This window comes from Nomia melanderi, chromosome 7 (genome assembly GCF_051020985.1).
Source record: "Nomia melanderi isolate GNS246 chromosome 7, iyNomMela1, whole genome shotgun sequence".
In the NCBI taxonomy this organism is placed as follows: domain Eukaryota; kingdom Metazoa; phylum Arthropoda; class Insecta; order Hymenoptera; family Halictidae; genus Nomia; species Nomia melanderi.
In genome coordinates, this window is record NC_135005.1 from 2,604,434 (window position 1) to 2,621,366 (window position 16,933).

The 16,933-nt window shown below is 31.6% G+C and overlaps 1 protein-coding gene and 1 long non-coding RNA gene across 2 annotated transcripts in view; both read right to left on the reverse strand.

Moving 5' to 3' along the window:
• LOC116424175 (uncharacterized) overlaps window positions 1-16,933 on the reverse strand; it is a 45,257-nt gene that overhangs the window by 9,542 nt on the left and 18,782 nt on the right. Inside the window, exon 3 of the mRNA XM_031970206.2 lies at window positions 603-735. Within this exon, the coding sequence (XP_031826066.2) occupies window positions 603-735 (133 nt within the window). The remainder of the gene's footprint in view (window positions 1-602; window positions 736-16,933) is intronic.
• Window positions 3,443-15,175, reverse strand: LOC116424177 (uncharacterized). The gene is made up of 3 exons (XR_004234396.2): window positions 15,024-15,175; window positions 3,792-3,976; window positions 3,443-3,631 (listed from the first exon to the last, which is right to left on the reverse strand). It is a non-coding gene; the product is annotated as an uncharacterized LOC116424177 (long non-coding RNA).

Consider the following 16,933-nt stretch of genomic DNA (forward strand, 5'->3'; position numbering starts at 1 on the left):
CCCAAGAAAGCTCAAATATCTTTTGTATTTTTGCCGTTAAATATAACCAAACAACGAAGGGCTTGAAAACATTCTTTCCCACGGAGAATAAAATAACCACATCACGCGATACACTATGCTTAAGCAATTTCTTGAAATGTGACAATAATATAATAATATAATAATATAATAATATAATAATATAGTAATACAATAATATAATAATATAATAATATAATAATACAATAATATAATAATATAGTAATACAATAATATAATAATATTATTAGTTAATATACATACATAATATTAGTATTTAAATATATCTTTATGATTATTATATTGGTTATTTTTTAGTTTTTGAACACACACACCTGATTGCATTATATGATTTTACTTAAATAAAATGAACTGCAGAATAAAGTTTTACGTATATCTTATCACCTGAAACAATGTCACTTTCAACAATATACTTTTCGTTGTAGTTATCTTCACAGTTTTTTTGTATTTTGAAAAATAACTTAGCGTGGTAATCTCGTGCAGTTTAATCGGATCATAGTATTTTCGTATCATCCACGATAGTTTTGACAAAGGACTTACAATCAGTAAAGCTTTTAAAGTACCTTCTCTCTAGTTCCATTATAAAGCTCGATTAGTTCATGAAATTGTTTCTCTGTAGTTTCTCGCGAGATCATCAAAATATCTTCGCATTCTTGTTTCACCGAAGCCGCTGCATTCTCGTAAGCAATTTTATTTCTGTAAACGAAGGAAAATTAGAACCATAATGCAAATTTAATATATTATTTTATCCTAACTGAAGTAATGTTATCAATTTTTCAAAAAATATATGCTGAAAACTGTAATATTTATATATTACAAAATTACAGAAACAGTTACATATTTATTATTATATTAACGAAACGAAATGATATGATACTCTTAGTTATGAGTTTTCATCTTATTTAATTAAATTAAAAAGTCGGCAGAATTATATATTTCTGTCAATAATTTTTCTCCGTTTGGCATTTTGACAGTGCATTGTGTACACATTTACATTAATTGACATGGCAATTCACATTTCATTTTCAATTCTGTTTCCTGTATCTAACATGTTCGATTTTCATTCCCACGTTTCATACATTTCACATAATCACGTGCAATTGACGGAAAGATCATTTGATACTACCTAGTAACACATGTCGATTATTTGTTAAATTATTAAACATTTTGACGTTGCACTGTGCTGGCATTGTAGTCATTATCGAGTAAAATAAGAAACATAAAACATATTATGAATTTCAGTTATATAGTTATTCAAATGCTGTAAACCATACGAAATTACTTAAATCATTTGTGTGTGTAATACATATATGTACAATTTTTTAATGATTTTTCTATCAAATACAAGTCACTTTCATTCCAAATATTATAAATATATTAAGTTCTGATTTTTTATTAAATGTAGTTCGTAATCTTTGCGAAAGATTCTACATTTAAAGATTTAGTTTTACATTCACGCGATTAATACGAATACACGTTACTGATTAAATAATGAAAAAAATGTTTTTGTTTAAAGATGTTTTCTAATATGAAGAATAGAGATAATTAAAAAATATGTTTTGTAATTCACTATCCAGGAAGAAATGCGATAGTTTGTTTGGTTATAACATTGCAAATTAATATTTCCAATAATTGAACAAATCTTATTATATATTTTTGTCTTTCCAGATTTGGACATGTTCATTGTTCTCTCGCAGCATCTTACATGATTCTATGCTCTTCAAACTATACACTATTATTTTACTGAAAAAAAATAATGGTTCATATGTTAATACATTTAAGAATGAGAATATATTATAATATTTTTGTTACAATGTTATTATATTTGATGCAGAAAACAAGTTCAATTACACAAAAAATATTCGACCATTAAATGAAGTTCTACGCTAACAAAAATAATCGTGATGGCTTCTTTGGTGAACTACTGTGCAGAGTGGGAATATCAGCTGGCAAGACATACAAGGGAAAGACTTCTCCTGGCTTTGCCTTATTTCGCCTATGACCCAGGGCTATACGATCGGTTCCGTTGATTTAACGCTGCGGTCAACAACGTAAATATATGTGCCCTGTATTTTGACTGTGCCAGAGAACTTGTGTTTAAAGAGGGAAAATTATACTGCAACAATTAAATCTAAGTTTCTCCCATTAACCAACTTTCTAATTCTCCACATTATGTAGGGGATATTCAAGAATTATATCTCTCAAACATGTCAAGACTTTATGTTTTGAAGATATAGTAACTTGTTATAGAGCAAAATCCCTGAGATATGAAACCATTTTTTCTAATAAATATTGTCCACTATCTTTATATAATTAGATAAATTATAATAATTAGTCCTTTTGGGATTGAGAAATAAAATAGTTATTTAAGAAGGAAGATTTTATAATGTTTGAAACTATCAAGAATAGAATAATATATTAATGTATAGGTACTAATGGACTATAAAACATTAAAGTATCATTTTCATTAAAATGTTGTTACGAGCTAGATATGCTTCAGGTTATAACTTAATTAAGGTACATTTTATTTAAAGCCTAAAAAATATCAGCAATATAACTAAATAATTTAGATTACAAAAGTATCGAGAGGGGATAATATTTACGGAATAGGTTTGAAGACACAGAATTGTTGCGTTTGACAGAAATGACATCGGTTATCCCGCTAAGGGTCTTGATTAACTAATGAGGACAGAGCAAGGAAAGCTCGACTTATGTACTCGCAAGTGTAGCTTGGTCAGTAGGTGCGTAACGAACTTACAATCTCCTGGCGTTCCTGCATTGTCCACTGTTTGTGTACGAGGTACACAGGAAATTTGCATCTTGCACTTGCCGGGAGGCTCACGATGTTTGTAACAACATGGACGGCCTGTGATGGGTTTGTTTAACGAAAGAGGCGCTGCGAACTTCGAAGGAGTACAAACAAATGGCCTGATTCAAATTAAGTCGATACGTGATGGTGACGCGCGTCAAGGAATTATGAAATTGTGTCGCTTGTAGTTTGAACTATCACATTATTTGCCATCTTCCGGCAGTTCGCGACAGTCTGTTCCGTCATAAGAAGTTTACTCGCGAATAAATGAGGCTTTCATCTACATTCGAAAGGCAGTTAAGAGTTTAACCCATTCGCATCATACGGAAAAGTAGAAAATTGATCCTTATCATTAATTTATAAACCTATTATCACCAAAAATGCTTTTTATTTCATCAAAGCAAAAATGGTTGAGAATGTATAGAAAATTAAAGACAGAGTGGCGTAAATAAGGAAGTCATAATTTCATTTAGCACAATAAAGTTAACGCATACGTACATATTTTATTTAAAATATATATAATATTATAATATTAAATATAAATAAATATATAGATAACAATTTGACAAATATGAAAGTACTTGAATTGGCCAATGCATATAGTCACACGGCAATTATTACACTGATAAAATATATCTTTTCTTTTTTTTATGTACAAGGTATATAACGTTTGCGAATTTTCATCGATGAACTTGTTTCGGTGAATATTGAAAAATGTTAACGGGTAAATCTCTGTGGTAATCATGGACATGGTGTAACTATTCGTGTTCTTGTTCATATGCGCTGCGAAAGATAAAAATCGAATAACTGATTAATCGGACAACATAAGAATTAATATAAAGTTATGTAAATGCAAGAAAGAAAATGGAGAATTGTAAATTCGGTCATTTGACTGGTTTCCTGTACAATTATTGTTAAGAATATGAGTTCTTTATGTTCCTACCATCATTGATATTCTTTATTGGCAACGATGGGAGAATCTAAAGCGTGTTAGATACTCAATCTCCAGATAGCACCGCGTTATGCGATGGTTTAATCGCGGCAGAACTCGTGGAATACCTCGTTCAGATTAATTTCCTCCTTTAGATTGATTTCCTTGGCGATTGAGTTAATCTCACGTCGAGGCATCTGCGATTAACAGTTCAGTGATGAATTTCTTAGAATCAATTACTAGGTCACGTGGTTTATTTGTTTCAAAATGGTTTTTCAATGACTTGTGCTTAAATTTGATTTATCAGATTTACCAATGAATAATCAGTTAATCATCGTTAAACGTAGATCTGGTTTGTCGAGAGTTATTAGTACTTCTCAGAAACTTACGCTACTTTAATAGTTTTCTTTCCCATCTCATTATTTGAGAATTATTAAAGTTTCTTATTGAGACAAGAAAAATTCTATAATTTAAAGTAACAGTGGAAAGTAAGGTAAAATCGAACGCAATAAAGTATCTGGAGCAATAAATGTATGAAATTCTAAATCTTTTTTGTAGAAGGGAAATAAAAGATTTTTTAAAGAAGAATATTTAGTTACGAAGGAAAATACGATTTTCAAAAGGTATTGAAATATCTACTTCGCAAAAATGGCAGGTAAACGTGACATATAACAATACAAAGTCATTATTTCTACTAAATCAAAATTGTTAATTGAATATATTTCATTGTTGGTTAATATGAATAAACCGGAAATACATATGATTTTATGGACACAAAATCACAAATCAATCTGTCATCTTCTTTTTCTGCACTGAAACCTATTGGTCAGTTTTTATTTCATCTTCGATTCTAATTTGCTATACATCAATACAATTAATCTTTATCTATCAAATCGATTTATTTATGAAAAGCATTGCTGTTACATATTATCTAATCGGTCTGTTTCACCCTGCTTCCGCCTACTGTGCATACAATTTGTGATAAACTTATTATTGATATAGAATATCCTATTACACTTAAGTTCCTGAAATATTAAGTATTAAAATTTAATTGTTTGTTACTTCGTATTAACGAAACCAGATATTTTTATTATCATTACGTAATAATCATTGTCATGACTTAATCCAATTTAGAAACAACTATGATAATCCGTGAAACAAACTTATTTTAATCAATGTTTAATACGTTGTCGATGTTTGAACTTCGATGTTTGTTTGTTTATTTCTCTTTTTTTAATAGTTTTGCGTATATCATGTGTCTAGAATATGCTAAAAATTCACACAGCGGAATGCGAACAGTAATGAAACAGACAGATAAATAGAATCACGGAATAAAGATTTTAAAAGCGGGATGATGGCTCGGTCGTCAAATTTCCACCTCTGTCACTCGTAAACAAAGGAATTTCCATGAAGAGCGAAGAGTCAAGCGAAAACGTGTCTCTGGCGTTTTCCATGGATAGAGAAACGTAAGTGAAATTGCGAGCATTATAAAGAAATCACGAATGTATTCGAATTAAAGTTGTCCTAAAGCTCCCCAAAATATACTCTTCTGTTCATTTGAGTCTATAAAAAATTCAATGTATCATAAACTGCTACGTTGCACTGCGTTTTCAATTGCGCTGGTGATTTAATAAAGGTTTACATGCTCTATCCGTTTTATTAGACTCGGGAAGTATATTAAATTCCGTCCCTTTTAAAAGTGTGAACTAAAAAGAATGGAACTTGAAGTATACGAAAAAAATGTGAGAAGAAAAGACCAAAGGTATTTCAATAAAGTTACACTAGGCGATAATTGAAATTGTAACATTTTTTCGAAACCCCAGGTACTCTGGAAATTCAGCTGAATTATTTCAGCGTTAGCGGATTATCCTTTCAAATGCTTCTATGTATGAAAAAAAAGGTTTTTATTGTAATTCAGTTTTTTTTTAACGCAACTGATAACAGCAGTTAATCGCAGTTCGTTATAATAAGTTCGTTCACGACGGGAAAGAAAAGTAAAACCCATAAGCAGTTTCCGATTGTTTACTCCCACAATATCCATGATCCACGGGACGCATGAAATTTCACGTTTCATTTCCTCTATTTCCGAAGTTTGCTATTTTTGCAATCAAAACTGTTTACCAAACACTAAAGCAATCAAGAAGTTTCGTGCTAAAGTCAATATTATTCGTTCGAAAGTAAACTCCTTTTAATTCGAATTTAGCTTACCGGGGCACCGTGAGCCTTTGCGACAGCCGAGGTGCACTTGTAAACCATTATGAAACGTGCAACAATAGTTTTTTGCAAGGGAAACGAAATTTGTATCGACGTTTTAATCGCAACTACCGTGGTTACAATTGAAACAGAATTTTTATGGTGTTCGAAACGGAGATAAAGGATTGTTTAAAACAGACTAGGTTTTTAATCAATGTCGATTATAAAGAGATTTTTTTTCATTTTGAATGGGAGAATTCGCGTAGAATTTTTAACGATTTTTCGCTCCAAATAACGAGTGAATGTACTCATCAAGGAAGCAATTCGATTATATTCGCAATTTGTAAATCAATACCAACGCTCCGTTCATCAGCGCGATTGTAGTCTCTACGAGCAGTAAAACAAGCATCTGCGTGCATATACAAGGTGGCCTATGTAACCAGAACCATAACTGCGTAAATAATGTATACACAAACGTAAATAGTCGGAGGAACGAGGAATAAAAGGAACCATGAAATGAAATACGTAAAATTCATTTCCGCTCATTGCTATTTCAAATATTAAAGGCTGAATTGTCCACTGTTTTCAATCAGTTTAATCGGATTTCTTTTACGGCCACGCGACTTGAAGTTTAACGAAGTTTTACATTGTGCATCACTTTGCGGTTTAATACAATTACACGCTGTAAAATTACCTTTCTACGTAATACGAAAAAGTACAGGTTTTCAAATAACATTCTGGGAAAGATACAGTATAAAAAACTGTTCTGACTATGCACACGAGTTATATCAGATGTATTTGGAAAATTATAATTAAATGGCATATAGAGAAAGTATCTTGAGAATTACAAATGTGGAAACGTTAAATTATTCATTATCGATTAATTCGCAGCATTGTTGGGCGCGAAAGAAATATTCAAAGGCGGTAAGCTTAAAACAGTATCACCGAATATTTCATGTATTACGTAGTATTAAGAGAAGAGATTAAAGGATTACTTTAATTTAAAATACCTGTTATTCATAAGATCAATGTTATTTGGGATAATGGTATTTAGCACTGCAAAAATGAATTGAGATCACCAGAAAATTATCTTGTATCTCACATATGAATGTCGCTATCCTTTTTATTAATTATGTTTAAGAAGTTTAAATGAAATTTCGAAATTAAATTGACTGTGACAAATGTTTTTTTACTTTTTTACAATATTAGCAATTTATATTTGCTCAATATTGTCTGTTATGAAATAATTGAATCTAACATTGTATATTTGACATTATATAATTACTTTTATACATTTTTTACAGGAACAATATATTTTCAACTGCGTGTATCACTTCGTGTAGGCTCCGAAATTAATTCAATATTTTGTAACAGTATAGGGAGTGAATGATTTAAATCATCTTTCGCGTCTTTTTATTATATTCATTATTCCTATTGACAAATTGTTTTATAAATTGTACAATTATTTGAAAATTACATTGTTATAACTATGGACCGTGAATTTGTACGTACTTACACTAAATTTGTAAGTGCAAAGTGCATACAGTGGCGGTCATATATTTACGTACAGTTCCTATTTAAACCTTTAATGTTTATTTAAATATTTTGTAAATATTTTCTTTCAATGTGTTAGTTTCATAGCGGATAACTACTTACGTACACTGCGATTATATGCGTTAAAGTCAAAAGTGCTTACGATGTAATATTCCATAGTATTTATTGAATAGTGTGAGTAGTTAGATATGTTATAATAGCACGGTAATGAGTAAACGTAAAAACATCACTTCAGAACAACGGTGTCGAGTGCAGGAACTTCGTAAGAAAGGAATGTCATATCGAAGAATTGCAGTCGAACTTGAAATATCTGTGATGGCTTCTCATCAAGCTATAAAATATATTAAACGAAATGGAACAACAGACAACCTTCCCCGTAAAGCAAGACCCCGAAAAACTGATGCAAGGACCGATCGCAAGATACATCGGCTGTCTGAAGTTGACCGATTTAAAACAGCGGTTGATATTTACAATGAAATATCAGCAAATTTGGAAGTAGGCATTAGTGTAAGGACTGTATGACGCAGATTAAACGAATTTCAATTAAATGGACGGGTTGCGAGAAAGAAACCCTTCATATCAGAAACGAATCGTCGAACCAGGATTGCTTTCGCGAAAGAACATATTAATTGGGCACTGTAACAATGGTCGACAGTAATTTTTACTGACGAATCTAAGTTCAATCGTTTCGGATCTGACGGAAAAGTGTACGTAAGATGTCGAAAAGAAGAAGAATATAAAAAAATTGTACAAAACTGACTGAAAGGCGGTGGTGGATCAGTGCTCGTTCGGGGCTCTATGACCATGAATGGTACAGGTCCGATTCATCGAATAACAGGGATCATGGACAGATTTGTTTATTTAAATATTGTAAAAAATGTACTACTTCCGTTCGCTGAAGAATGTATGCCGGAAAACTGGATCTTCCAAGCAGATAACGATTCGAAGCACACGGTACGGGTCGTTAAGACATTTTTAAATGACAGTAACTTCAATGTAATGATATGGCCGACACAATCACCGGATTTAAACCCAATAGAAATGCTATGGATTGATGTGAACAAATATGTAAAAAGAAAAAGACCAAGAAATGTTGAAGAATGATACTATACAATAAAAGAAGCGTGGGAGTCAATACCAGTTGATCGATGTGTTCGTCTTATCGAATCGATGCCGCAGAAGAGATGTGCAGAAGTTATTAAAAATAAGGGTTTATCAACCAAATATTAAAATGTTGTAAAAACATTATAATACAAGTATTAAAAACTATAAAAATGTGAGTACTGTGTACGTAAGTAGTTGTCCACTATGAAACTAACACCTTAAAACAAAATGTTTACAAACTTCTTCGTTTCTAGGGGTCAAGAAAAATCCTATATATATAGGATGGATACTTCTTACAAATAACATGTAAATACTCGCTATACACACTTTAAGGAAGTAAATAAACATTAAAAGTTTAAATAGAAACTGTACGTAAGTATATGACCGCCACTGTAGATTACATACAATACGAAAAAATATAGAAAATATCCAAAGTTTAGTGCTCTTTATAGTATTTGTCAAAAACAATTATTTTCTATCGTAACTCTGTTCTTCTAATTAATATATTTCTAAACACTTGAATTTGCATAAAGATCCGCACTCTTCGTGTAACTAGTAAATCCACGTCGAAATTTGCAACAAAGGGGTAGTGTTAATCCTCACGCTACGGTTGGCCTGGAGGTGAAGATAGGTCGCTGTATCTTTAGTTCTGCTGCGAGGCGCAGGTTAACGATGTTAGTACCGTGATCGCTGTTTTGCTACTTCGAACCACGTATTTCATTGTACTGAGGTCAGTGTAAAGTAATAGCCGATGATAACAGACATGCAACGTTTAATACAAAATACAAAATAAAGTCACTCTGACGTGTTATACTGAAAAATTATATTATTTGAAAAAGTTACATTTAATTTCGTTTAAGAAAAGAAAATAATCGTAAATTATGTAGAAATACGAGTTTAATTTAACGATAGATCATTTTTCCTCCAATAACTAGATTCAATGAATTTTCTTTATATCGACAGACAGATATCTCGTTAACTGTTTCTGTATAATATTTGGAGCAGCGGAGATACTCGTGTGTTTTTATAAACTGGGTCACTCTATATCGATAATACCTAACATTCCAAAGCGATCTTTGGTAAAATTAGTATATGTGCATTTAAGCGTGAAACATGCTCGACCTGCCTAAGCTGTGATAATCCTCTTTCACGGTATGTGACCTCGCCACCTAACCTAGAAATTTTGACGTTGTATTTCTGGGAATATCAACTTCCAGTATCGAATTATCATGCTGCCGTTAACAACGAATTTCATATAAGCTTATACTCCGCGACAAAACTATAAGACACCTGGGATTTTATCTAATATTTCATTAATACTAATTTTTTCGTAAATGTTTTCGATATTAATCCAAAGAATTAACTAAACTACATACATTTCCATAGCGTCAATGTTGTTGAATTAGATTGAAAAAAGTTTCATTAAAATTTCTAATTCCTGATAAAATAAGGTGCGACAAAACTATAAGACATGTATATTTTAAGTAAGAAAAAGTGGCTGGAAGGTAATGAAAATAAATGTTTTTCTATTTATTAATAATGTGTTGTGCCACCTTTATTTTTATAGTTTGAATTAATTGTTGTGGTATCGATTTATATAAATTTTTTATTTGATCTTGATTTAATTTGACCCATTGTTCTTCAATACAAGCTTTCAACTGTTCCACCGACAAAGACTCTCATTTCCATATACAGCACGTGCTAAAATTTCCCAAATGTTTTCTATTATATGTATTTAAATCTGGAGACCTCGCAGGCCATGGTAAGATTTATATATTATGGTCTTCAAAATATTTTTTTACACGTTTTGCTGTATGTACAACAGCATTATCATGCTGAAAAATATAATTTTCACATGCAATAGTGCTGGCATGTCGCGGTAATTGTTCTTCTAATATTTCTATATATTTAATAGCATTCATGCTGGTGTTAATAAATTTTGTATCGATTCTCCTGTGGTACCTTATTGTGGCCCATACCATGATACCGCCTCCTCCAATTTGCCTCCTTGACAAATTCAATTCTCCCTTCCGCAAATCATGAAAATACTATAAAATACCGCCCGGTCCATCTACATTGAAACGCTTTTCATCCGAAAACATAACTTTTCTCCACATTTTTTTCCACTGGAGATGTCTTTCCACAAAATTATTTCTGGCTGCTTTGTGTCGATTCGTAAGTGGCGGTTTTTTCTGCAATTTTCATCTTTTTAAATGCTTGGCTCGTTTAATTATCCGTTGCACATTACGATTATTGGTAGGAACGCCAGCTTTCTCTGCAATTTGCCGCGCTGTCGAGCTAAAATTCGACGCTATCCTCAGAATGGCTCGTCGTTGTCGCTCGGTCGTCGTTTTTGGACGCCCATCAGGATGTTTTTTTCCATAATTCTCTCTACTTTTTAAATAATTGAGCACGATATATCGATTTCACCCAATCACTCTTGAAATTTCTGAAATAGAAGTATTCTTTTCTTTTAAATTTACGATCACTCTTATTTCATTGTCTGTCAGCTTTTTCCCACGCAACATTGTAGTTATATTATGTAAGAACAAAATTACAAATGTTTAATTTTAAGTACACAATTACTTTTAACACTGTGACTACGATTACAGCATAAGATCGACTGACGAAAAGTTACTATCTTATAGTTTTGTAGAATATAGTTCTATGTAACGTAAACAATAACACTATAAATGAAGGAAGACTAAAGTCAAGACTTACACAGAATTTTCATCGAATTTCGTACATGTCTTATGGTTTTGTCACGGAGTGTATTTTATGTAAAACAGAATTATGGTTTTGCTTTTGCCTTCAAGCTATTAACAGTTTCAACCTGCTACTAGTACTTGTGTCGAATCTCAGTCTTGTTTCTTATATGCTACGCCACTGTACGCATTAAACTGTCTCACACAAGTTACCATTAGCAGGTCGTTATAGTTTAAAGAGGTATGTATTTTTTAGAAATTTTGTAAATAAAATTGATCTTTTAATTTCATTGTTTTTGTAAATATTTTGAAATATTTATTATACTTGGTTAAATATCTTATACAATATATCTACACAATTTGGTTTTGAAACATAATACCTGTCTGCCGCGTACCTCGCGCAAACAGGCCCCCCAATAAACACATAAAACTTAACGTTTAATTTCATCCGCAGTCTTGGAGAAACTAAAGTAATTCTCCTTCAAGACAAACAATCTGCCGGCGCAGACTCGACGATGAACCTTTCGAAGTATACCTTTATGATTCCTACGGAACCTTTAAAGGAAAACCGTACCCAAATTAGAGAAGACGGCTGACGATCTGCACAACGAATAATGTTCGGCATGCAAGTCGCCAGCATGTCAAGACACGCTCGTTGTCCGTTCGCGTAAAGATATCACGTCTTAAGATGCGTTTGCGATCAGTGTCAACAATGCACGCCGAGGTTGTAAGTTTCGACTTCGACTAGAGTCGCACCGTAAGTTTGAACGATTCTCCCTATGACCGATTAAGGAGATAAGGAGTGATTGTTGATGTTAGTGGAACCAGTGATGAAGACGTTGGGTTTGAACTATTAACAATATATTTAACAGAACACTTAATTATTAACACTTGTTGAATGATGCGAATGATTGGATGTACGTGTGAGCGAGTGTGGGCGTAATGACGAGATACCGGCTCTCGTGAAGACAGATATCCCGGAGTCTAATAGGAGGTGTTCTCCTTAGTGTGCATGAATTTAGACTGACTTCTGCAAGTGTTTCCCGAGAGTAGGAAACCTTGGAATTCGGATAGTTTCTTTTTTATTGATCGTGTTATCTGGACCAATCAAATATAAAATTCCTGACCCCGACTTATTCTGAGTAGGTGATATCTAAGTGATATCTTCACGCGAACGAACAATACCATTAAAATCAGATCTACCCATAAGACTATTGCCTCTATGAACAGCATGTCCCAATGCTATTTGAAATTTCACGTGTAAAATTTGTTCATTGTTCCAGCAGCATAATATTCATTTCTGTTAAAATAAAGTATTTTCTTAAATCAGCTTTATTTAATGGTTATAAGTGGATGATTATTTAATAAATAATATCAAGAGAAATAAATATTTTGAAACAGATAAATTTAATTTTAACCAATTTAGAGAGACGCAAAAATGATACCAAACAAAACAAAAATCTTATCGATTCACAAAACAAACAATGAATGTTCTGAAGTTCGGCGCGCGGTTTTGAATATATCTAACAGTTTCTTCCATATCGTGTTTTAAAACTAGCATACGGATACCCCTTGCCATATGATTTATTTCTCAACTATGATTGATACAACTACTTTTCCATTAATAATTTGTTGAAGAAAGAGAAAAATTCTAGGCATATCGTATGTCTATGTTTGCTCTAAAGTATAATTATTGATGAGAGAAGAATAATATTTAATTTGAACTCAAAAGGATTGAGTAATATTTATCTTTGTTAAATTCTCTTGAATGTCATCACCGCGAGTCTGACACGTTGTTATAAGGCAAGGGCTTAACACTAGGTTTTCGGAACGCGTCAATTTGACGTACATTGAATTTTAAACATATTATTTAGTAAACGTTTATGTCGATTTTGATTGTTTGCAATAAGGCAAATGAGTATTTTAATTGCATATCTTTGAACCTCTAATTTTCAAAATATAAATGAACGAACAATAATTTTCCTAAGACCAATAGAATAAACTATACAATAAACTTCCGCAAATCTAGTATTAAGGAGCTATCTTATATAAAATTCCATTACCAGTGACAATCACTATGTTCAGAAACAACTAAAGACATGTTGGGTCAAAGTGAGAGTGATTCGAATTACAGATTAGTAATATTCGTATATGTATAGAACATCGAAAGTTATAAACTAATAAATGATAATATAAAACAAAAATTCATAAAATCAAGCGTACTACAAAAAAGTAATTTACCGTATCTACGTTAAAAGTATATGTTATTGTATTATAGTTGCATATATTATCTATTTTCAATGTATATTATGTTAATAAATTTTTAATTTGACCCAAAATTGAAATTTATCTGAAAGCTGTTACAACTTATTTTAAATTCGATGGAAAGGTGATTTGCATAATAACCATCTCAATTTTGTATTCGTGTGGTGGGAGGCCAAAGTGTTAACAATTAACGCGTTGACAGTTAGGGGAGGCGCGGCATCATTATATTAAAATCTGACGAGTAGCTCGTCGGGGATATAAATTCGTTTATCTCTGACCTATATTAGCATAAGGAGCAAGGGTGCCGTGGAAATGCTAAAATTCGGCTGGGAGTTGCAAGATTTATGGTACTGTTGAAACTTTTAAAAGCAACTTTTCCACCTTTCCTATTGTACGTTGCTTTGACTTTTCTCAGGAGTCAAATTTTTAAAACTTTCTCCACTCCACTTTCACGATCTCTTCACTACGCCTTTATGGCTATTTTTCACCTCATATTTTTATTATAACGGTTAGCTGAAAAAAAGTGTTGCAAACTACTTTCTCCGACATCGTTATAAACATCAAGGTTTAGAATTATTCAATTTTTTTTATAAATATTGAAGATAGGTAGGTAATCGAATACTGGATTTGAATATTTCAGTTGAGTAATAACTATTCATTATATGCAGCGTATTAGTGTTTTTATTTATTCGAATGTAAATCAAATTAATTTTAAATGAGCAATCATTGCAAGGCTTTACAAAACTAATAATAGCCAATACAAACATGGCTTACACAGAGTGGATGACTAATTTATTAAATAATTTAGTAGATACTGATTAGATTATTTTTCAATAAAATGGATCAGAGAAGTATATTATTTTTCGATAAATTTTTCTAAAACGATTATTAGAGAAATCAATAGGGCCCTTTAATTCTTTTTAAGTTATTAGATTTACATTTTAAACTTCAATAATTTTAGATTTTGGGCGTAATAAAAACTGTTATTTGCTAATACATTTCATCTCAATCCATTTTATTGCAAAAATATTGTTTCTGTATTCAGTAAAGAAATTTGTAGTATTCGAAAAGTTAAACGACACTACATTCTTCTCGATAATGCGTATAACCGTACGTTTCCACAAATATCTGTTTCTACATGTTGCAATGCAGTCGATTGACATTAAAAGAACTTTTTCATAGAATAATTATTGTATTACACGATTGTCCAATATTTCGCAACCCGTTTCATTCGATAATACTTTGATGAAAGTCTATTTGTCAATTTGAACGAAGTAAAATTTGTCGAAAGCGTTTAAAACAATTGACAGCGTTGCTCAAGAATGATGACCAGGGCACCATTGATAAAACGTTATCAATCACGAATGACAGTAACGACCAACGAATCTCTGTATGCGTGGAACAATGAATATTCTGTACTCACTGTGTCATATATCATGTTGGTTAGTCACGAGAAAAAACGAACAATTGATACATCAGTAACATTGAGTAGTGCTCCAAGATGAGATGGAACGCACCGTGACGTAACACGCGTGTTGTGGAAATGAGCTTCGCCGACGTTCGTGTAGGAGCACTACATTCGCGCGTATGAATATGCTATCACATTGGAACTCGCATAGTTGGAGAGATAGCGGCCGTGTTCCATCGTTCATCTCAGTCGAGATAAATTAATTTGATTTCGCATCGTAACGCGACCTGAAAATTCTGGTCCGAAATTCTGCCGAACAAAAGGAGATTAAAATATTTGATTTCGCTCCCGTGAAATGGGTTTTTATCGATTTTCATATGGACACGCGAAACTGAAATTGAAATTGAAATCCCTCGAAATTTAAGCCCTGATAAACGATTGAACAGTCATATTGCCAATTCTGTATTTACGCTTTTGTGTATTAAAAAGAAGACTGACAATGATACATTGTCTGCTTCCTTCCGAACAGCGAATTTTCTTTGAAATAAATTTAACATTATATTGATTAAAGATTAACACGTTTGTTACCAATGTTTCTTTTGGCGACGATTTTCTTAATTGTAATATTCTATTCAATTCACCAGAGCTTCTAAATAAAATATTAAACAAATGGGGCTACACAAAGTTATTGAGTTCTTAAATATAATGCCGTATCTAATAGTTTTAAATAACAATATCTGTAGCATTCATTTTATTTTGTTTATGTATAATGTAAGGTTTTAGTCGTTAGGGATATATGACGTTAGTAGCGAATATATTAAAGATTTTAACTAATTTATATAATATTTGTAATCACTTTATACATTGTATTTGTATATTTATTGAACATCCATTGTTCTGAATATCTTGAGCAGCTAGCGTAAAAAAATACTATTTTGTATGTTTAAACGTATAAAAGTTCATTTATATAAAAATCGATATGATGATCTTGTTAGCAAAAAGTTAAAACATTTTCACATTTTTAAAAATTACAATTGCTTAAAAATAAAAATAAATTGTTTAAAAATACATCTCTTTCAAGTTTACAACCTCATTACTCGAATGATATTTCATATATGACCTATTAATGTGTTTCTTTATCAATCAAACCAATTAACGATTGACATTGCCTGTAGAAGTATATCGGAATGAATGAAAATTGAGATTGCTCGTTCATCTTCTAGCAATATAAGCAGACACATCGAAATATCACGAACAAACAGAGTTTCACAAAGTGATTGTTTGTTATACGTCAACCTGTTAAATTTGTCTAGTGAAAGCTTTACTATATTGTACAAACTGTGTAGGTTTAAAATAATAGAGAGATCAGAACATTTTCATTTGTTATTATTTGGAAAATCGCCTTGATATCGTTCGAGTTTAAAAAATATACAAATTAAAATATGTGACTTACAATTTATTTCATGAAATATTTGAACGTTTTGTTCTAGAACTAACGCATTTCATCTGTTAGTGAATAAACCTGAATGAATGCTTGTGGCTTTGTTATATTTTTACTATTACTTCCTGTTACTTTTTAATTATCCGAGTTTGAAAGCCAAATGCAAAAGACAGAAGGACAGAAATCTACTGTCTTCATTATATAATATTTTTTATTTAATAAAAAACAAACTATCGCGGATATTGGCATAGTTTTACTATTGATTATAAAAGGACACTTACTTTATATGGTACCTATGTAAAATTTAAAAAAAGGTCCTCATTATTGAATTATCGTGGCAACCATCGAAACTGAGCATATGTATATCAGAAAATATAAAATAGTTTAATAAATAATACAAACGTCTGTATAAACATTGCAGTATGTCATCTTGAAACATTACGAAACATGTTTATAAAATTATAAAATATTAATCTACCAATTT